Source organism: Phaseolus vulgaris, chromosome 8 (genome assembly GCF_000499845.2).
Source record: "Phaseolus vulgaris cultivar G19833 chromosome 8, P. vulgaris v2.0, whole genome shotgun sequence".
Classification (NCBI taxonomy): domain Eukaryota; kingdom Viridiplantae; phylum Streptophyta; class Magnoliopsida; order Fabales; family Fabaceae; genus Phaseolus; species Phaseolus vulgaris.
The window spans coordinates 7,715,807-7,737,535 of NC_023752.2; the positions used below are offsets into that span (position 1 = coordinate 7,715,807).

At 32.3% G+C, this 21,729-nt stretch overlaps 2 protein-coding genes, 1 long non-coding RNA gene and 1 pseudogene across 3 annotated transcripts; 1 reads left to right on the top strand and 3 right to left on the bottom strand.

Moving 5' to 3' along the window:
- Positions 1 to 1,503: 1,503 nt before the first annotated feature.
- LOC137826329 (uncharacterized) lies at positions 1,504 to 2,355 on the top strand. Its single transcript, XR_011083476.1, has 2 exons — positions 1,504 to 1,881; positions 1,959 to 2,355. It is a non-coding gene; the product is annotated as an uncharacterized lncRNA (long non-coding RNA).
- A 1,318-nt stretch (positions 2,356 to 3,673) lies between these two features.
- Positions 3,674 to 8,590, bottom strand: LOC137824123 (putative zinc transporter At3g08650). The gene is made up of 6 exons (XM_068629582.1): positions 8,266 to 8,590; positions 7,449 to 8,139; positions 6,693 to 6,977; positions 5,802 to 5,930; positions 5,018 to 5,115; positions 3,674 to 4,875 (listed from the first exon to the last, which is right to left on the bottom strand). Exons 2-6 carry the CDS (start codon positions 7,917 to 7,919, stop codon positions 4,062 to 4,064), a joined length of 1,797 nt encoding a protein of 598 aa, XP_068485683.1. The 5' UTR covers positions 7,920 to 8,139; positions 8,266 to 8,590; the 3' UTR covers positions 3,674 to 4,061.
- Positions 8,591 to 11,574: 2,984 nt separating this feature from the next.
- On the bottom strand, positions 11,575 to 14,511 carry LOC137824070 (pentatricopeptide repeat-containing protein At1g56690, mitochondrial-like). The gene is made up of 2 exons (XM_068629514.1): positions 11,840 to 14,511; positions 11,575 to 11,766 (listed from the first exon to the last, which is right to left on the bottom strand). The coding sequence occupies exon 1, from the start codon at positions 14,333 to 14,335 to the stop codon at positions 12,206 to 12,208; it is 2,130 nt and encodes a 709-aa protein (XP_068485615.1). The 5' UTR covers positions 14,336 to 14,511; the 3' UTR covers positions 11,575 to 11,766; positions 11,840 to 12,205.
- A 489-nt stretch (positions 14,512 to 15,000) lies between these two features.
- Positions 15,001 to 17,762, bottom strand: LOC137827152 (receptor-like protein EIX2; annotated as a pseudogene).
- Positions 17,763 to 21,729: the final 3,967 nt, after the last annotated feature.

Consider the following 21,729-nt stretch of genomic DNA (forward strand, 5'->3'; position numbering starts at 1 on the left):
ACAAAGTTTGGTATTTTTTTTGCTTTAAATTCTCTGCGTGGGAAGCTTGGTAAAATGTGATTTGTTGAGAATGTTTAATTTGCCAATCTAAAAGAAAAATAGTTGTCTAGATGGATTAGGGATTTTTGTCGGCAAATTACACGTTTTTGGGAATTAATTTCCTATATAACACTATTTGATTTTAATTTTTTAGATAACAACATTTCTGTTTAGTGAGAATTAGGTTTCAACTGTTTTTTATTTTCGAAATTTTGTTTATCATAATTAATTTTCGGGAGTCAAATTCTGAGAATATATTTTTATTATAAATAGTAAAAAAATGTTTAACATTGAAATTCGATTTTAGAAAATATAACTTCCCCTTTTTTCATAATTGTTTATTACTTATTTAATTTTTGTTATTATTTATTTTGATATCTTTTTAAAACAAAACACCAATAATTTGTTCTGATACCAACATTATAATTTATTAATTATAATTTAAGCTAATTTTAATTTTATTATAAAACTATGTTTACAAATTTATTTCCCATTTATTTCTAAGAAATAAAAAAAATCTAAAATACCATCCAAAAATCTAGTTACCACATAATTAATTTCAGATAAACTTTCCTACATTAGAATCGAAAATTGAAAGTTGGAATTATATTTTTGAAAAACCGCATCTTGATACCATCAACTTTCTCCGCTCATGTTCATTATAAAAAAAAACTACCAAAATTTCACTCTCCAAAAACTAAATTTTGAATTTTTTTTTTCAAAAAAAATAAGAAACAAAGCTAAGAATTCGGGGTTTCTGATAAGTGAATTCTTACCATCAACAAAAATTGTGGTATCTAGAAAATTAAACAATAAATAGTGCAATCCAAGAAATCAATTCTAAAAAACTTGTCATTTGGAAAAAAGGTTGATATTAGAAGAATTAATGAAAAATTATATATATTTGTACTTATGTGAAAATATTATTTGTTAAATTTAATAATAAAAAGTTAAAATATAATTACAATAACTAGTTAAATTTATAATAATACGAGTTTTTGTTTATATAATATAATTACGTTAGATTAATGTTTAATTGTAATAATTAAATAAATTTCTTAAGTTGTAAAAGAATTAAAAATCAAATAAAAAAGATAAAAGTATGTGTTTTAAAAGTTTATCATCACCAGAGTTAAAATTGCAAAAGAATTTTAAGAATAATGAGTATAAGTTTTGAACCAATGTCAATGTCAAATCCATCCCAATCATCCAAATAATTTTTTTTTTCCAACCTCAGGAACCAGACAAACCAGAGGATAGAATTTTTCATATGAATTCTCATTAATCTGTTAGAAATTCCAAAGGCTAGTGCTTAGTCAACAAGATAACAATAGAAACTTATTTTTATTAATATTTTAGATTATTTTTTAATAGAAAGCTATTTATGTGAATTTGTTTGTAGAAAAACTTTTGGTGTTCCTTAAAACATTCTCCTCCATAAAAAAAAAAAAGAAAAAAAAAAGTGTTCATTGATGCGATCACCACGCACCATTAGTAGCAACATATGAACCTATTTCTCACTACACATACACATATAAATACACATTCACGAAATCAATTTCACAGCAACAAACAAAAGAAACAAAATAAAAAAAATAAAAGACAACCTTTTGAATAAATTCCAAGAATAAAAAACATGAAAACCCAGATGAAGTTGTTTGTCGTGGTGGTGTGCTTTGCCGTCTGCATTGGAACGACCTGGGCCAAAACCAAAGAAGACAAGGCCAAGGACTCCGCCGCGTCAACTGATGACGCCGCCGCACCCACTGCTGATGCCCCCGGTCCATCTGTGGCCGAAAAGTCCGAGTCTTTTGCTCAGTGGGCTTACCACAAAATCTCCGGGTAATCTTCTCCCCTCATCATGCTTTTATAGTTTCGAGATTCATAATTTGGTTACTGATGAGTTTTTGTGGTGACAGTGGTTTGGGGTTGAAGGCTAACAGTGAAAAGCAGCCAAAGAAAGGTCAAAATGCATACTAAGTTGGAGAAAGAGATGCGAAGGTGACTAGGTAATAGCTTATGAAGAACAACTTCTATTATATTGTTAATGGGTTTAGTGTAACGACTCGGTGGTGGCCGGAGATCAACAACGCCACCGTCCCAAATGTGTGTTGTGTTGCTTATTTCCCAAAACGACCACGTTTAGCTGTCGTTATCGAATAGAATTCAATTTTTTTAGTTCTATTCCGTGACGACACCGTTGTAGTCGTTTTAGAAGCAGACAATTATATAGTTAGAATAAAGCATTTATTCACGTGAATATGTATCATCATTTTATGAGATGAAATATATATGATAGACCTCGTACTTATAAAATTTATTTTTTATATTTTCTTGTTGAGTATATAATTAAAATCAAATAAAAGTTATGTTGAAATTTCATCTAACACTTTTTTTATATAATTTTAATTTGGGATTATTGAACTTTAACCTAAAATGACTATCCTCTACAAAAAGAGAGCCTAAAATGGGTTTGTTCTGTCTAGATTTAAGTATACGTAAGGATTGAAATGGAGAGTTGAAATTACTTATTTAATCTTCCATGCAGAGAAAAAAAAAATAAAAGAATTAAAAAAAAAAGCTAAGAAAATTCTATACTAATAACAAAGGGAACAAAACAAAATTCTAAACTTAATATTTCCACAAATGATAATAAATAATAAAAGAAAGTGACCACGACACAAGAAAAACATCCCATCTTTATCCAAAGCATTTAATTAGTCATTTCATAGATACTAAAGGGTAAAAATGACCCTGTTCTAATTTATTTTCTTTTGCTAAATGACACACCATCTATATAATTCTTTGCCCAAGTTAGTCAAATTGTCATGCAAAATGTTCATAACTTATTCCATTTATAAGTCAATTAATAATTATTTTTGTGAAACTATTCAATTAGATAATTTTTTAGACATTAAATTAATATTTTTTTGCATAAATATAGAATTAATGTTTTATAAACTCTTCAATTTGATGTTTTTGTATAACATACAACCAAAAGAAAAGAAGACCTTACTCAATTGATCATGTTGTAAACACATAAATATTATAATTATGGTTAGAAATAAGTGAAGAAGTCTAATACTAAAAAGCTTACCAAGTATAGTGAGGACATGTTTCTCCAAAGTACACATTTACAATCATCTTCTTAATTCAGAGCACAATCCCTCTCTATGTCTCCATTACTGTTCTCTCTTCTCTATCTTTATTTATAAAAGTTGCCCTCATATATTCCTCCCCATTCATCGTGTTTACATTTTCAGTAATGTTACCCACCCCTTCATTAACTTAGTATGAAGCTTAAGGAATTAGACAAAGTTCTTGGCTTTTCATGGCACACCATAACAAATAATTGAAATGATTAATAAATAATTTAAGAGGTTTCAACAACTACAGAATGCTTAGGGTTTTAAAGGAAAGAAATATTAAGATTTTATAAAACTATTAGAAGATTTTAAGGATGCAAGGTTTCCACCACTAAACAAATAGGTTTAAATATATATTTTACATAGATTCAGACACAAACGCGACCATAATTTGGATCGAACATAAAAATACTTCAAAAGTTATCACATACCGTTTTCAAAACTTAACTAATACAACTATGTGGTAAATGTTCCTAAGCTACAAAATATTAAAGAACTTAAAGGTCAATGACATTGTAAAGTATAGTTTATATTTTGTACATAACCAGCCGAAATTTAAAATAAATAACCTCTGTTGCAGTTCTCAATAGTTTTACATGGTTCGGGAAATTTAGATCATGTATAAAACTACCTATACAAGTAAATACTAAAACATGACACACGGAGATGTTCTATGTGAAAACAATGGTCACTAGTAAATCTGCCTTCCTTTTCCCTCTTAGGGAATTTCCAATTTCAAATTGTTCTTCTAGTTTCTTTACCAAGGGTCTCCTCAAATTAGAGCAACCCTGTTTTGGGATATGAATTACAGAAATGTATAGGACTGTTAGAAGAACAGTAACAATAGATGATGCAGGAAAGGCAGCATAAGACTCTTTATCTGACAGCCTCTGGGGCAGAATTGCAGTAAGGTGTATGTAAGCAAACCAACCTAGTGAATGTTAGACATAAAGTAGCAAACCCAATACCCATAATGAGGCCACTGGTGCTCTTCCTCTTATCCAAACTTAGAGCTCTCTTTACTACATTTCCAAAGCTAGGGATTAATCCACCACAGGCAATAACCATTATGTGATCAAGGCCACTGTAGTCAATACCAGTAAGAATAGCTCCTATTGCTGATATTGGACCCATAAATCCAATTATGGCAGCTGTTGCAAGGGAACCATGCCAGCTATCAGTGGCTCCAAATATGCAGCTGGCCACAGCTGCACCTCGAGGAAGGCCATGTAGAGAGACTGGAAGGACCATGTGACGACCGAGTCCATATGCTTTTGGTGCCGCCACTCCCAATGCAAGTCCTTCAGCTAAGGCATGGAAGGCTACTGCACCACATGATATGAATGATTGAAGGGTGTGAACACTGAGTGGGAAACCAGTGAGTGTAGGCAAGTCATTGACTGAGGCCTTCTTGGATGCTGCCATCTTCAATACACCAGATGTAGAAACCTGGATGAAAGCAGCCCCCATTGCGAGGAGTAACAAAATGGGAATAAATCCCAATTTTGAAGACAAAATAAGTTGTATTGGTCGCCAGGCACCAAGAACAAAAGCAATACCACATGCAGTGCCCATGAGGAGAGCATGCTGAAGATGCAATGCAAGAGCAAATACAACCAGAATAATTCCTCCAAGTAAAGGGCCAAGACCAAAAAGTAATGAAACAAAAAAGCCAGAAGCATCCTCAGCGCTGTAACAAGAAAATCGAAATTTAGGGAAAAGAAATCTGTAACAGAATAATAAACAAGTGTAACATTCTGAATATATCTACATTTTTCAATTTAGCAACAGAGCATGAATGATTAATATTTTGCAATCTAATACAAACTCACTTGTAGTCATGACTGAAATTTTGAAAGACGGTGCTGAGAGCTTCCATAAATGCTACAGAAAGGGTTGCAGCTGATGCAACCTGTGAAGCTGAGGCTTCCTATAATCCAAAAAGAGAAGAAAATAATGTTACATATATATATCTCTGAAAACACAATTTTTTCTCAAAAGAAAAACAGTTCAACAAAAATTAAAGACTCTTCCTTTAGTATTTATATACGGTGTTCTCTTCCTTTATTTGGACTAATCCTTTTCCTCCACCAAGTCATTCCTCCCATATTTCCTTGCCTTATGATCTGTTTCTTGTTTATGTAGAATTATGATTAAAATAAATTGAGGGTTAGTGATCTAGGTTTTGAGAATACATCTCATTGTAATGCATTATAATTTAATCTCTCTTTTCTCTTAATCTCTTCCCCTTTATCTAAATCCCCATAATTTCAATCCACAATCCATTATTTCACATCAATTTCCCTGGGTTTTCTTCCTTTTTTGTTCTATTTTAACATGGTAAAACAATGGTGAATGGTTTAATACTAGTCACACCCATTGCTAATAATAAAGTAAAATAAAATTACAGCACATGCTAAGGTGGCTTGAACATTAGGGGTTGTAGATTAAAAGCCATTCATCAGCCTCCGCCTAATAGCTTATGTTTTGGGAGTTTATCCATGATAAAAAGCCAAAAAGTTGAAATAAATAGCAATTGAAAGCAAAGAATTTTAGTCTTCAGAAAGCTGCAGGAGAAGAAAATATCATAATATATTTGGATTAATTGGAAATAACCTTGAAAGCATCAGGAAGCACTTCCGCAACAACCATCCAAATCATGCATCCAGCAGCAAATCCCGTACAGAAAGGAAGAAACTTACTGAATGCATCAGCACAAATAAAAGAAGGAACTGCTACAATGGGCTGCATTAACATAAAGTATAAGATCTTACGGTGATAAGGTAAAAAAAGACAGCAATTGCAAGCTTAAATCTAGTGGCCTAAAGAATTGTTATTGTTCAATATGATAACTTTTCTATTGCTGAGTTCAGCAAAGCAAACATACTAAGATGCCGCAAGTACAAGTGTCTAGCTAGAGTATGCAACATAGACTTAATAAAAAGACTTAATTAGTCTACACACTAGCCTAAGGCAAAAAACAAAACAATATTTCATCCACTAATAAAGCAATCTATCTATATCAGGCATATTAAAATTTAATGTTCTCAAGGACTAAAAGTAATACTAAGCTTCATTAGATGCCCACCAGCATTGCAACTTGGCACCATGGCAAAAGCAATTTCACAAGGGATGTGATTTAATTACGTATAACAATTTTCTGTGATAGTACAAAGATAGAGTAGACCTCTTAAGTTGAATGGCATAACTAATAAGTGGTGGAAAGCACTACTACCTGTTCTGGTCTAATCATGCAATGCAACATATAACACATCACTTCAATCAGATTAAAAGTGTATCAAAACAGAGTTGAGCAACTGAGACCCATCCAATCACAACTTTATTTCAAAGGATAATATGAGCATGGGGTTTACAACAATGAGCAGAAGGGATTGCAAAATTATAGTGTACAACTCATAAAAACCTTCAAAGCGATATGCTAACTAAAGTCATAATAATTTTCCTCTTGACAATTTAAGATCATTAAAATCTCAAACTAAGAATTACCTGGGGTAAAGATGTAATTATGCTCCATAACATAGCATTCTGCGGAGAGACACCCCTTGATGCAAGCACCATGCTAACGGCTAATCCTTCTGGAATGTTGTGTACTGCAATAGCCAAAGTTACCAACAGGCCTTGAGTAAAACCCTTTGAGCCAGCAAATGAGACTCCAACCCCAGATCCCTCCCCAAAAGAATGGAGAGTCATTATTCCAATAACAAGAACAACTTTGGCCGCGTCAGCACCTTTTAAATCCAACATGCTTACTTCCCCATATTGCTCAAGAAACTGAAATCAAAACCCAAGAGATTAAGTAAGACACAAGTGAGGAAGTTAAAAAACTAAGAAATATTTGTAGAGTAAATTTAAGAACTATACAACAAAAATGCATCCCAGGTGAGCAAAATAAAGAAGAGGAGCACTATACATAATACTTATATTAAATGATCAATTCATCAACTTTGCTAACATTTTTGAAGTAAAAGATCAGACGAATGTTCACTTAAAAATCAATACAGCTGACTTGTACAAGTGACGTGAATAAGATAAGAAGTCCCAAAGACAATTTTTATTTTTATCTTACAGTTGTGGATGTGAAGCTTATCCAGTTCAACCATGTACAACTCAAGCAATTAAACATTGAGGAATAAGACAGTATAGTGCATAGAAGTAGGGCTGGAGAAAAACTGTAACACCAAGCTACTTCTTTTAAAAAATAGAGAAAAGTAGTGTCACGGATACAAGGAGAACCATCATCACCTTCTTACATAGCCAAATAAAGATTCCACCAGCTAGAATCCCAGTGACAACCCAATTTCCAGCACCATACTCCTGGCCTTCCTGTATTAGATCAAAGCTCGCAGCCAACATGACACCTGCAGCCATTCCATTGCATAATCCAGCCCACTGCGGATCAAGCTCCACAAAGAAGAAGGGCACAGCACCTAAACCAGTGGCAGCTGCCATCGCCAGGGTAAACAACGCAACAGTTGAAACTGAAACCTTATTACTTGCACCTTTCCTACTACCCACCGCACCATTGTCATTCTCAAAATTAAAAGCATTCTCCACACCAGTGCCATCAATTACATTAGTTCCTACATCTTTATGAGGAGCAGCTATGACCTTATGTGAAACTTGATGATCCAATTCACCATTTGAATTCAAGAGAAAACTCAGCAACAAAAACAACAAGGGAAAACATAATCTTAGCCTCAGATTTGGAGCCATGTGCAAAAATACCCAGTATCTGAAAGAGCAACTTCTTTAAACCACAAGCCCCAAATCAAAATCCTGAGACTACAACTACAACCCCATATGCTTCTATTCCATGAGCTCAATTCAGAAAATACAATTGATACCAAATTCCAGAAAGAATGCAATTTGAAAAGACACCCGAAATGCAAGAAGTCAGAATTCGGTATGGGTTTACCCCTCGTGATCAATCCACCTGTTGATATCAAAACAACATAACTCAAAAACCCAATTAAAACACAAAATTTAGGAGACATAAAAGAATTGCTATCTTTGAAGAAAAAAAATTGAAATTGGAATTGAATAGTTAAAGGGGACATACCTGCTACAGTGATTGCTCCGGAGGGGAATCAAAGAGGCACAGAACGAGAAAAAAAGGAGAAGACTTTTTGAAAACCCTAATTTGATTATTGATTGGAATTTGAGAAAAAAGCAAAAGGGGATTTGGGGCACAAAACCAGGGACTTTGCGCACCCATAAATCAATGCTGACGTCAGTTGAACATGAAGTTTGAACACATTTGGCATCCACAATATGGCAAAAGGGGAAAATCAACGGTTTCGAAACTCGAAACAAAACATAATTTGGGGAAATAAAATGGTTTATTTGGTCTATGATTAATGTGACGGTGATTTTTTTCCCCTTTTAAATATCTATAACATTAATCAATAATATATAAAATTAACACCAGGATATTTATCTCTATATATTCTTTCATCTAACAAATTTTGATACTTGAAAACCGTTTTTTGTTAATATTTGAAAATCGTTTGACTACTTGTATAATCAAAATATCTACAAAATGAAAAATATTATTTAAAAAACTATAAAAGTTATGTATATTTATTTTTAATGTAACAATTTTACCTTCAAATAAATAAAAAATAATCTATTTATTTAATAAAATAGATAATTAAATAATATTTTAAAATAATTACTATGTAATTTTTTAATATTATTTTTATAAAATTATATATATTTTAATTATTTATTTATAAAATATATATATATATATATATATATATATATATATTAATTTAATAAAAATATAAATATTCATTTTTTTCGCTAGTTTCAATAAAGATCTAATAAACAGTAGTTTTCTGAACTATTTAACAATTCTTAACAATATTTTAAATTTACAATTTTTTTTTTGTTTTTCTTCTTTTATGATATTTTAATTGAGTATCTAAAATTAATAAAATGGTTATAATATTTTTGAATTTCAAACCGTAATAAACTAATTCTGATAAATAATTAACAAAGTAAAAAATAAAAACTGAACTATATTTTTTTGGCTTAAATTTATTCTTTTATCATTATTATCTAATTTGGGTTCTATATAAATTTAATTGTACATTTCATGATTTAGTTACTTTTTAAATAATGTTATGCATGTTTACTCATAAATAAAGATTTTAGTTTGATTTTTTAATTGAACACTTTTATTACTTAATAAATAAATAAATAATTTATTTAATAAAACAATTAATAAATTAATTTTTATTTATTTTAAAATAATTAATTTTAAAAAAATTGCTACATAATATTTTAATACTATTTTTTAAAAATGATATACCTTTCAATTATTTTATTTTTCTATTTTTAATTAATTACTTATAAAAATAAGAAATTAGAAAAAATGTGAATCCATATAATAAAAAAGTTTAACAACAAATTATAATTTCTTAGACGTAAATGATTTTTTAACATTTAAATAGTATATACAGTAAAAATAATTAAATAATATATGCTAAATACGAAATAAAATTGTTTAATTTATTAAATTTTATAAGAACTAAAATTAACACTTGTGTTTTGATAAAGTGCATATTTTAAAATAATAAAAATAAAAGTGGATTTTTATTTTTGTTTTTAATTTAAAGAGGTAATTAAAGAATTTTCAAAAGTTTAAGTAACCTACAGTGAATGTGGATATTAAAGTTTTGAGTTTCATTAATGGATAACTATAAATAACAAAGTATTCTGTTTTCTTAATATATATATATATATATATATATATATATATATAATATTTATATATGTGTGTGAAATTAAGTAATATTAACTTAAAATTAAATCACATGTTTAAAAAATGCAATCAGAGATCACATTTAATGTATCTAATTTATATTTATCCTTGATGACTTTTAGTAGTAAGTTTAAATTTTTTAAAAGAAACAACAGTCAAATTTTACTTTTAATTTTTCTTCTTCTAATTTTTAGTTCTGAAATAAACTTATTTAAAAAAATATATCTATTTATTAACATTAGTTTAAGCGTGTGCTTATGTGGTGATAAAATAATAATAAAAATTGTACTAACTTTGAAAATGAAAGATGGTGATGCTTTTAATAATGGTGTCAGTGACAATTTTTTAATAAATAAAAGTTTGTTATCATTGTACTCTTAATTAATTTGATTAAATTATGAAATTTGTGGCACAAATTATAATTAAATAAAAGGTATCTTAGAATGAGTTAGTGCTTAAAAGGTGGAAGTAGACAAACATTTGCATCTTTGACTTATTGGGGCCAATTATTAGATTTCAGCACTTAGATACTATGTCAACAAAACAAACTAAATTAAATTATTTTCACCTATTAATATAAAGAGCCAAATTCTTATTCCAACCTCAATTTCAACCTACACTCGATTTGTTACTAAAATAATAAAAATATATTGTAAAATATGAAAATGATATTAAATAAAATTATGTGTATAAAAAAAATACTTTCAAATTTTTGAAATATATTTTTGTATTTTATGTTATGATTTTTTTTTCCGAATTGTATTTTTGCATTTTAGATTTCTTTTAAATGAGATTTTAATTTTTAAATTGTATTTTTTAATTATGGATTTTTAAATCCATAATAAAAGATAATTCTGAAAATTTTAAAAGATGATAAGATACAAATTTAAATAGATTCAATTTCAAATTGATATCACACAAGAAAGAAATTGTCTTACTATTTCACACATAGTTGAAGGTAATGTTTAGGACATGTAGGACCAACCTATAAAAATAGTCTAAAGTTACAATTAATTTTTTATTAGATTCAATTGAATTATATATTTTTTAATTAATTTATTGTTAAAATTTGCAATTTTGAAATATTTCTATTAGATTTGTTAGAATACATATTTTTAAATAGAATATATTATTTAATGTTTAAATAATTAATTATTTTAAAAATATTTATTTAGAGTAAACCAAATATTGTTAGTAATATCAATAGACCATTTAATTATTTTGGTTTGGCTGATTTGACTTTTGAGTTCAACATATAAAATTCATTATACAATTTATAGTATAATGAATTAGATTATACTATAAATTAGATTGGATTGAGTTGAGTTTGATTTCATCCATCATCTACAATTGAAAAATTCATCCATCATCTGCAATTGAAAAATTAATCCTATCTGTTTGGATTAGATTGGGTGATATGCAATAAACACTGGAGACATTTATCAATTAGAGTTTTCTTATACATCTCTGTCAAAATATAAAATAAAATCTGGTAAATCATGAGTTAACTCTTTGAAGCACACCTTTGTATCTAAACAAACAGGACATTGATAGTTTTACATTGCTTCAATAATTGCTTTTAAGAGTGAAGATAGGAGAAAATATTCTGTTTCGGTAAGGAAATTAATAATGTTTTTATCTACAGCCACTAGAATTATCCCTTAAAATCTGATATGGATAAAAAGTAGAGGGATAAAATAGAGTATCAAGTGGTTTCCGGTGCTGCTAAATGATTACCTTGCAATTAATGTTGTTACATTGTGATATAGGTTGTATCCCCATCAAAAGCACCTGAAATACAACTCTAGTTATGGCCTATGGGGTATATGAGTCAGAGCATATCCATAATAGTTTAAAACCATACCATAACCTCCTTGGACTGCTTTAGTCGAGCCACTAAAATTGACAGCAATTGGTATCATTGAAGTGCCAATTCTTTGAAAGTGGATGCTTCTTTCTATCTATTCTAACATAATACAAATGTTTGAGACTGAAAACAGTATAAGCTTTGGGTCTCATCCTTTAATGATAAATCCCAAATGAAGCTGTCAGCAGAATGTACAATAATACTCACTTATGTATGTTACACTTGCAATTTGTACTGAGGAGCTTCCATTTGATTGTAAAATACTGACCACCGAAGTACATGATATCCAACCCCATCAAGCTCAGGGACAAAGACCCTCTATTCCAATAACTTCAAATTTTTGGTCATATGAGCTTCAAGGAATCACCAATAGTCCTTGCAAGAACAGTGACCATCCTTAAAATGATGAAATCTATTAGCATCCCTCAAAATGATCTCCCTTCCAGTAACTTTTGCAATTAATTTAATTGCCGAATGGCAATCACCACAAACCCGCAAATTTTTCATAACTCTAATTGGCATTCCTTTAGGCACTTTTAGGAGTCCATATGCTACAGCTAGCTTTTCACTATGATAACCCAAGCTATGTGTCTTCTCTTCCTCATCCACATCGTGAAGGACAAAGCTACCATCAGGACAGTACCCAGCTTCTCTCAACAATCCACCTAACTTCTCCAACATTTTCATGATAACAGGCAGCTCAGGGTGGCCCTTGCTGTCTCCCCCGGTGAACATATGTACCTTTTTCTCCACCTCAATCCAACTACAACCAGGCAATTTGATAACACTCCTAGATTTTATTTTCTTCCTAAGGACTTCAACATCTTCCCATCTTCCTCTAGACGCATACATATTTGAAAGCAAGACGTAAGGTCCAGCATTTTTAGGTTCTAGCTGTGCAAGTTTATCAACTGCAATTTGAGCCAAATCCAGATTCATATGAGTTCTGCATGCTCCCAACAATGCACCCCAAACAATAGCATCAGGTTCCATTGGCATCTTTTCAACGAGTTTCATTGCATCATTAACCTGGCCTGCTCGGCCTAGCAAATCAACCAGGCAAGCATAGTGTTCAATTTCTGGTTCCACTTGATATTTGCATTTCATTGATTCAAACAATTCAAGCCCTTCTTTCACCTTGCCACTATAGCTACATGCTGAAAGAACCCCGATGAAGGTAACATCATCTGGTGGAACTCCAGAGGAGCCCATGTCATGGAAAACATTCAAAGCTTCCTTCCCCAATCCATGCTGGGAATAACCCGTGATCATAGAGTTCCACATAACTACATCCTTCAAAGGAAACCTGTCAAAAACACGTTTTGCTCTCACAAGATCGCCACATTTAACATACATTGTAAGTAAGACTGAGGCAACATATAAATCCTGATCAAATTCTAATCTCACCAATTGGGCATGCACTTGCTTACCATGGTCAAGACTGGCCAGGCTGGCACACACAGAAAGAACACTAATAAATGAAGGGAAATTCAGCGCAACCCCTTCTCTCTGCATCCTCCGAAACAAACCCAACGCTTCCAACTCGTACCCTTTCCTCTCATACACCTTAATCAAGGCACTCCAAGTTCTATCATCCCTATCCTTCATTTCCTCAAACACACGCCTCGCCTTATCCACCTCACCACCAAGCCCAAACCCCATGATCATCTCATTGCAAGCAACAACCAGCTTCACCGGCATCATCTCAAAAAGCTTAGAAGCCTCTCTCATCCTCCCACTATGAGTATAACCCGTAAGCATAGCCGTCCAAGACACCTCATTCCTCTGCGGCATCACTTCAAAAAGCTTCCTCGCAACATCCACTCTCCCATTCCTTGCATACCCGGAAACCATGGCTGTCCAAGTAACCACATTCCTCTTCGGCATTTGATCAAACAGTGCACGCGCCTCCTCCAAACGACCCTCCTCACAATACCCTCCAATCATGTTGGTAACCGCTACCACATCCTTTTCAGGCATCATATCAAACAGCTTGCGCGCATCCTCAATACGAGCCTCTTGCAGCAACCCGCCGAGCATAACGGTCCACGACACCACGTTCTTGTGGGGCATCTGCCAGAAGAGCCGTTCCGCTTCAGCGACATCGCCGTTTCGCACGTAGCCACGGACCATAGTAGTCCACGAAACGACGTTGCGATCGGACATTACATCGAATACCCTGCGCGCCTCAAGCAGCATTCCGTTCTTGATGTGGCCGGAGATGAGACCGTTCCAAGATACGGTATTTCTGTGGGGCATTCTCTCGAACAAGCAGAGGGCCTCGCGCGGTTGGCGCGCTTCAAAGTACGCAGCTACCATTGCGTTCCACGAAGAGATGGTTCTGAGAGGGAGAGGTGTTTCGTCGAACACCTTGCGAGCATGGTCTAGTTTACCGATACGCGCGTAACGTGCGATGGCATTAGCAGTGGTGCACTGTAATCTCACTTGCACCAGCATGCTCCATAGCATAGTGGCGCGACCATGGTGACCCATCTACGTATGAATGCAAAACCATGCACTATTATCTCTTTATATATATATCGTGTAATATTCCTAGTTTTAAAGTGAAAAAATTATTCATTTCTTTTGTACCCTAAAATCACGTTATAAAATATATCAACTCAACGTCACATACGCCAAATCAGATTAACAGAAAGAACCAACATAAGAAAAGGCTAAAACAAGACAAACAACATACATATGACTTAAAACTCACATTAATGCTTACCTTATGCTATGGTATGTCTAATCATTAAGCAGATTCATTCAGAACATATTATTTTCTCATTGATGTGTACATTCTTAATCTCAAATAAAACTTGTTGCAAGATGATATACAAAACATAGGTGGCTCCTCTTCTTCATTACAATCTTCAATCAGTGAGACAAGATTTTGATAGTTTAACCTTGATAAAAGTTCAATATGAGTCAAACTATTTTTGTTCTAGTAAGGGACCTTCTTCTGCTCCCTCAATAGCCACGGATTTAATAAGATAAAAAATGTCACTGTAGACATTTCCATAGCCTTCTTGATCAACTTAGTTGAGATATTAAATTTGTTAGCAAGATAGCAACCTTATCATTACACCAAGACATTCTCAAATAATATTACTATTTTTTGTATTAATATTCAAATAAACAAAATCCATTACATTATACATATAGTTCCAAATTACAACCAAACGTCAAACAACACTTACCATTTTGAAAAAGCACTTAACTTGAGGTACATCCAAACACAAAATGAGTAATTTAAAAGTAGTTTTTGTCATTACCACTTTTCCAAAATCTCAAGCAAAAGATCTTCACTTCACCTTGAACTTGCTCTTAACTCACGAAGCTTATTTAACTTGAGAGCTACAAACACATAAAGCCAGTCTAGAATATTATCCAGGAACCCAAAATATTTGTGTCTCCATGGTCTATTGAGGAGCAAAGAATACAAAACTCCGCCAAGGCCAGTAACATATCCAACTCCCATCCCAATATAGAGTGAGTCATTTAGGGAATCGTTTGATCCATCTTGCTGTGCCTCATCATGATTTACTACTTCCTCAGAGCAGTTATGTGTTAGAAGAGGAGGTCCACAAAGTTTCGGATTCCCAACATAGCTCCATGAAGTGAACGTTAAAAGCTGTCCCCTTGATGGGATTTCTCCAGTGAAATCATTGTATGATAGATTGAACAATGATAAGAAACTCACTTTAGAGATGGCTGCAGGAATTTCCCCTGAAAGATGATTGTTGGAGAGATCAAGGATCTCCAAATTTTTCATGCCACCTATATTGCTTGATATCTTTCCCACCAAGTGATTTCTGGACAAGTTCAAAGCACATAACTGAGTGAGGTCAAAAAGTTCTGGTGGGATTTCTCCAGACAGGTTGTTTGTTGAAAGGTCAAGAATTCCGAATAGCCAATCACCTTGAAACTCCACCTCTCTACCTCTCAAAAAGAATTCAACACTGAACCGAGGATGATATTTTATTGTTCTTGCACCATCCAAGAAACTATATTTGAATATACAAGAAGGAATAGATCCAGAAAGTTTATTTTGTGCAAGATCTAGTAGTCTTAGGGAAGGAAAACTACATAGTTCTGCTGGAATATTGCCACTAAAATGATTGCCTCTCAATATCATCCCTTGAATGCTCTTTGGAATCCTTGTTGGTACAACCCCAGAAAAATTATTTTCTCCAAGGTTGAAGTATTCCAATGACTTAAAGTTTGAAATGTCCAGTGAATTACCAGACAAGTTGTTCTTGTGTAAATCCACTGATGGAGGAATTTCACCACCTAATTTATTGTTGTGAATCTTAAGAAAAGCCAAATCTCTACAATTCTCCCCACAATCAGGAATTACTCCAGTCAAAAGATTATGTGATACATCCAAGTAATACAATGTATTCATTTCCCTTCCCAATTTAGAGCACAATAAAGGGGAAATGGGTCCAGACAGGAAATTATGAGATAGATCTAAATAGTACACATTTGTAGATATAAGTGGTAGCCCTCCTGTGAAATTATTGTGGTTCATAGTTATATATTCAGAATTTAGAGTGACATTTGATAAATCAGCACTAATTTTGTTCTTGGACAATCTAATTGCTCTGACACTGGCTAAAAAGCTCCAAACCCTGTCTGAGTTTATGGATGTAATTCCCGTGGAAGAAACATCCAGAGTTTCTAGTGTCTTCTGTGTGTATAGCCATTCTGGAAAAGTTGGACCTAGAATTGTATTTCTCAAGTCAATTTCATGGAGCTGAAAAGGAGGAATCCAGTTGGGATCCAAATCAAACGAAAAAGCTGAAAGCAAGACAAGTGATTCTAAATTGAAGAGTTTGAAAAAATGCTTTTCCGATAGAACTCCTGACAGGGATCCTCCAATGTATAAACTCCTCAAGTTAAAGAGCTGGCCAATGCTGTTTGGAAGATTACCACTCAATGAATCAGAGTTAACTCCTAATTGTGTCAAGGATGAGAGATTTCCTAGACTTGAAGGAAAGGAACCATTAAACAGGTTCTCAGATAGATTAAGATGCTGCAGATGTTCATGTTTCCGTAACCAGTCTGGAATAGGTCCCTTAAGTTCATTGTCATCCAATCTTAAAGATTTAAGCTTTCGAAGATTACAAGCTCTTGGGTATTTGGCCCCTCAAACCATTGGAGCTAAGATCAATATGAGAGATGTCACTACTAATATTAAACAACCAATAAGGCAAATTGGAGTGGAAATAGTTCTGAGACAGGTCAAGAGTCACTAGTGAAGTAAAATTCACGAACATGACAGAATGGCTGATATTGTTTAGATGACACATTGACAATCTCAACTCCAAAAGAGAAGGATGCATGGCCATAGTTTGAAGCCAGTTTGTTTCACTTCCAAGATTAATTGCACTGAGATTGAGCAATTGCAATGAAGAAAGATGAGAAAGCCATTTAAGATTATCCAACTGCAGATCTTCATTAAAGGACAAGTCCAGGTACTTAAGGCTAGAGAAGTTAGCATAAGCATTAGAGGGTTTGACTAGTGATTGGTAGTTGGAGTTTCTAAGACTTAGACCTGTAAAGCTATTGCAACTCAAGTTCAAAAAAGTCAGAAACTGAATTTGAAGCAGAGATAGGTTGATTTCACCTTCCAAGTATTGGTTGCTCAGATCAAGTGTTGTAACTCTGCCTGTCACATTATCACACTGGACTCCTTTCCATGCACAACAATCTTGTTCATTGGACCAAGAGGAGAGGTAGTTGGAAGGGTCTACCACATCGTGTTTGAAGATTAACAAGGCAGATTGATCCTTTTTATTGCAACTATGCGTGCTACAATTGCCTTCCTGCAATACCATTGCAGATAGCAAGAGTAGCAGAAGAACTGAAATTTTTGAGGTGAAGCAAACCATTGTTGACTGATTCATTTGGGAAATGAGAACTCTAATGTGGGATTTTTCTTTCTGTGGCCAAGACTTAACTACATATATGGGAAACAATTTATTATTTTCCAGGAAGTTACCATTTATTGAATTCTTTTTTTTCTTTCGAAAATCGCATCATTCAATATATATATAAATTTAAAAGAGCAAATTTGCCCCCCAACACCTCCATACTTATTTTAATTACAACAATACTATTATGAGGATTGTAAAAAGTGTGTTGTCTTGGTGATGGTTGTTTGTAATAATTGGTGGTAAACGTTTGTCATTGAGATAAGTTTTGTGATATTTTTATTGATTGTAAATGTGTTTTTGTTTGTTTATTGTTTTTTGGAAGCTACAAAAATTATAAATAAAACCAGCGTTGTAGAAAAATGGAGTATAAAACTAAAAAATATTTTCGCACTAGAAAATGTCAAATGCAACTATTTTTCTTTTCAACTCTCTCGCACACATTCAAATGATAGAAATGTTATCTCAAATACTCTAGCTGAAGAAGAATGAAAGTAATGGAAAGAAGTACATAGATGCATAGATACAATTAAAGTGGTTTCATTTAGAGTTATTTAAAATTAATAAAAAAATTAAAAATGATTTTTTTTTTAATTAATATGAAAGTGCATGGAAACTATTTGTGTTTAATACAAGTACAAAATGATTTTTATTCCCGAGTGATATATAAGTCAATAAAAAACATTCATAGTTTATGGTGGAAAAGTCAGAATTCAGTTATGAGAAATTGAATTTGGATTTTTTTAAAAAACAAAACTCGTTTAGTTGTTATTAATCAAGAGGACGCTATAGTTTGATTTTTTTGGAATTGAATTTTAACATTTGCATAGTAAATTGTGTTAATGTTGTAAATAAACAAAATTAGTGTATTTTATAGGAATTTTTTATTGATATGTGTGCAAGTTGAGCAACAATATAATCTTATTTTTAGGTCTTAATTAGTTTAAAGGTTATTTTGAAACCTGAAAAAGAAAAAATAGTAGTATGAATAGGGAACATTCTGAGTTGTGACCAATCTCACTGACTTTTCCAAGACTTGGATATGAATATAATCCATTATATTTCAATTGAATTATGGTTTGAAATATTTTATCATTATGTATGTTTATATACGAAAACTTTTATAATAATCATACTATTACTCTTTTTTAATATATTATGATACTATATATTAAATATAAAAGCATTAACCTTTTCTAATATAAATATATAACAAAATAAAATATTAAAACATTAAATAAAATAATTTACAATTTATGTATTAAGATTGGATGAGACTTGAAAGTAAGTCATTTAATGAACAAAGAAACTTTAACCACTACACTACACAAGTTCTTTTGTCATATTATGATTTTTATTATACTTATTTATATTATTAATATCATTTATATTATTAATATCATTTATATTATTAATAGTATTGTACCGACCAGGTAGTCGGAAGTGGTGACGTGGCAGCAAGCGATAATATAGGCGTGGCGAGCGGAACGCCTGGCTGACAGAAGGGAAGTACGTCGGAAGTCTGTGTAATCGCCAATTGTTAAGTTGGCGTTCTCCGATCTCTAGCATATCTAACCGGCGGTCACCAGGCTTGTATCTTAGTCGCCATATGTGAGCTTAGGCGACCAAGTGGTCAGAAATCGCCGAGAGGGGGACATCGCCGAAAGATCAGGAAGGCTTGCTCAGGGCCTTCAAAGGGTACGAGTACGAAGGACGAAGTGATCAGATGATCATTCCCTAGCCAGAGGTTAAGGCAGGGGAACAGTTTACCAGAACATGCACGATGAGCAAGTAATGCAGATCGTGATAGCGGCAGGCGAGACCACAGAGAAGGTGTGCATGGTGACGCCCGTGCTCGCCACTAGAAGAGATCGCGCTCCAAGGCAGCTATGCACCGAGTTACTCCTTGCATGGGTAACTTAGTCGAACAGCCTGAAGAGTAGAAGTGACGCTCAAGTAGAGGACGCTCCAGATGGTGACACGTGTACAGCTGGATGCGAGCCACGTGTCCAGAGGTGTAACCGTGAGAAAATGCACAGGTATATAAGGAATTCTAACGAACTTCTGAGGTACGCGCGTTTAGAACACTTCTTTACGCTTTGAGAACACTTGAGTACGCTGAGAGAGCATTTGCACGGTTCCTTGAGTTTTAGCTTTCCTCTCTTAGATTTTTGGTGATTCCGTCACTGACTTGAGCGTCGGAGCGCGATCGGCCGCAGCGGCGCCACTCTGTCTTTTTCAGGTTCTTGAGGAGAATCGAGGTGCGAAGGACGGAAGCTAACGTGGTGCAAAGCCGATCCAGAAGGAGAAACCATTGACGTGGCAAGACTCTTGCGTTCGAGTCAACCGGCAGGATCAAGTATTAATATCATTTATATTATTAATATTATTAATATCATTTATATTATTAATATCATTTATATTATTAATATCATTTATATTATTAATATCATTAATATCATTTATATTATTAATATCAATATTATTATTAATACAATCATTAAAAATATTTTTTATTAAAAATATCACTAATACTTTTTTTATAATTTTAATATTATAATTTTTTTTAATTAAATTAAAAGAAATAATTAAACTCAAATTACTTTTTCTAATTTAATTCTAACAACGTAATAAATCTTAAAATTATTTCAATTCCCTATAACCTTCTTTTATATTTTCATTTTTTGTTTATTTTAGTTTGTTCATTGCTTTTAATTCCCATCAAGAACTATACGAATCCAAATCCGTATGTAACGCTAACTTTATATATGGACCTGAATCCGTATGTAACGCTTACTTTACATATGGATCCAAATCTGTATGTAAAAGTTCGTATGCAATGCTCACTTTACATATGAATCCAGATCTGTATGTAAAAATCCGTATGTAACGCTAACTTTACATACAGATCCAAATTCGTATGTAATGTTCACTTTACATACGAATTCAGATCCGTATGTAACACTCATTTTACATACGGATTTAAATCTGTATGTAAAATCCGTATGTAATGCTCACTTTACATACGAATTTGAATTCGTATGTAATAATCGGTATATAAATAGAAGATTTCTTGTAGTGAAATAATCAATTTCGTTTACTAACACTTTGGAACTTAACTTCTTTATTTCTATAAGTAACTCACCTTTTGACATACTTAAGTAATTTTTCTCAACCTTTGTTTTTCTTTCTTTAATCATCCATACATATTAGATATAATCTCGTATCCTTGTTGTTATTTTAGTTTTTATGTTGTTCTTAGTAATATCAATTTGTGATTAAAATCTTTGACTCTAAGATGATCATGAAAGTATTTTATGATTTATTCACGTGAGGAGATTCAACTTTTAATAGATTGTCATGTTTACATGCGTGCATGTTTCCTAGTTTTTTATGCAAATTATCAAATAAGAAGAATCGAACAAATAAAGTTTAAAAATTTGACAAACCAACTAAGAAAGGTCAAGTAGCATACCTCAAAACTACAACAAATATTGATTATGAAATAGAGGAAGAAAAAATATTTTATATAAATTTTTTTTTGTAATTTAGTCACTATAACAACTAATTATTTTTTGCCTCTAAAATTAGTTTCTATTTCATGATTTTCTTGTAGTGAATACATTATGGTCCAAGTCATTTCTAAAACTATCTTCTTGAAAAAAATTGTTTTCTAAATCTACTATATTTTTTAATCAGCTGATTAAAGTTTTAATTGGTTAAAATTACTTCTATTAAAGTCTTATGACTAAGTATACTTAAGAAAATGATTTATTGTATGAACAAGTATAAAATACTTAAAGTTTTAAAGATTTGAAAATGTTTTGTTTTCTATTTTGTCTTTTCTGTTTAAGTGAAATTAATAAGTTATTTTGATAAAAGAAGCGGTTTAAAATATGTTGATTTCTTCTGATAAAAAAAAATAATTAGTTATATAAAAAATTAATT

Coding starts and splice junctions, on each gene's coding strand:
- LOC137824070 (XM_068629514.1), bottom strand. CDS start 14,335: ATGGGTCACCATGGTCGCGCCACTATGCTATGGAGCATGCTGGTGCAA.
- LOC137824123 (XM_068629582.1), bottom strand. CDS start 7,919: ATGGCTCCAAATCTGAGGCTAAGATTATGTTTTCCCTTGTTGTTTTTG. Junction 5,116..5,801: donor TGCTTCCTGATGCTTTCAAG/GTTATTTCCAAT, acceptor TTTGGATTATAG/GAAGCCTCAGCTTCACAGGT. Junction 4,876..5,017: donor AATTTCAGTCATGACTACAA/GTGAGTTTGTAT, acceptor TTCTTGTTACAG/CGCTGAGGATGCTTCTGGCT.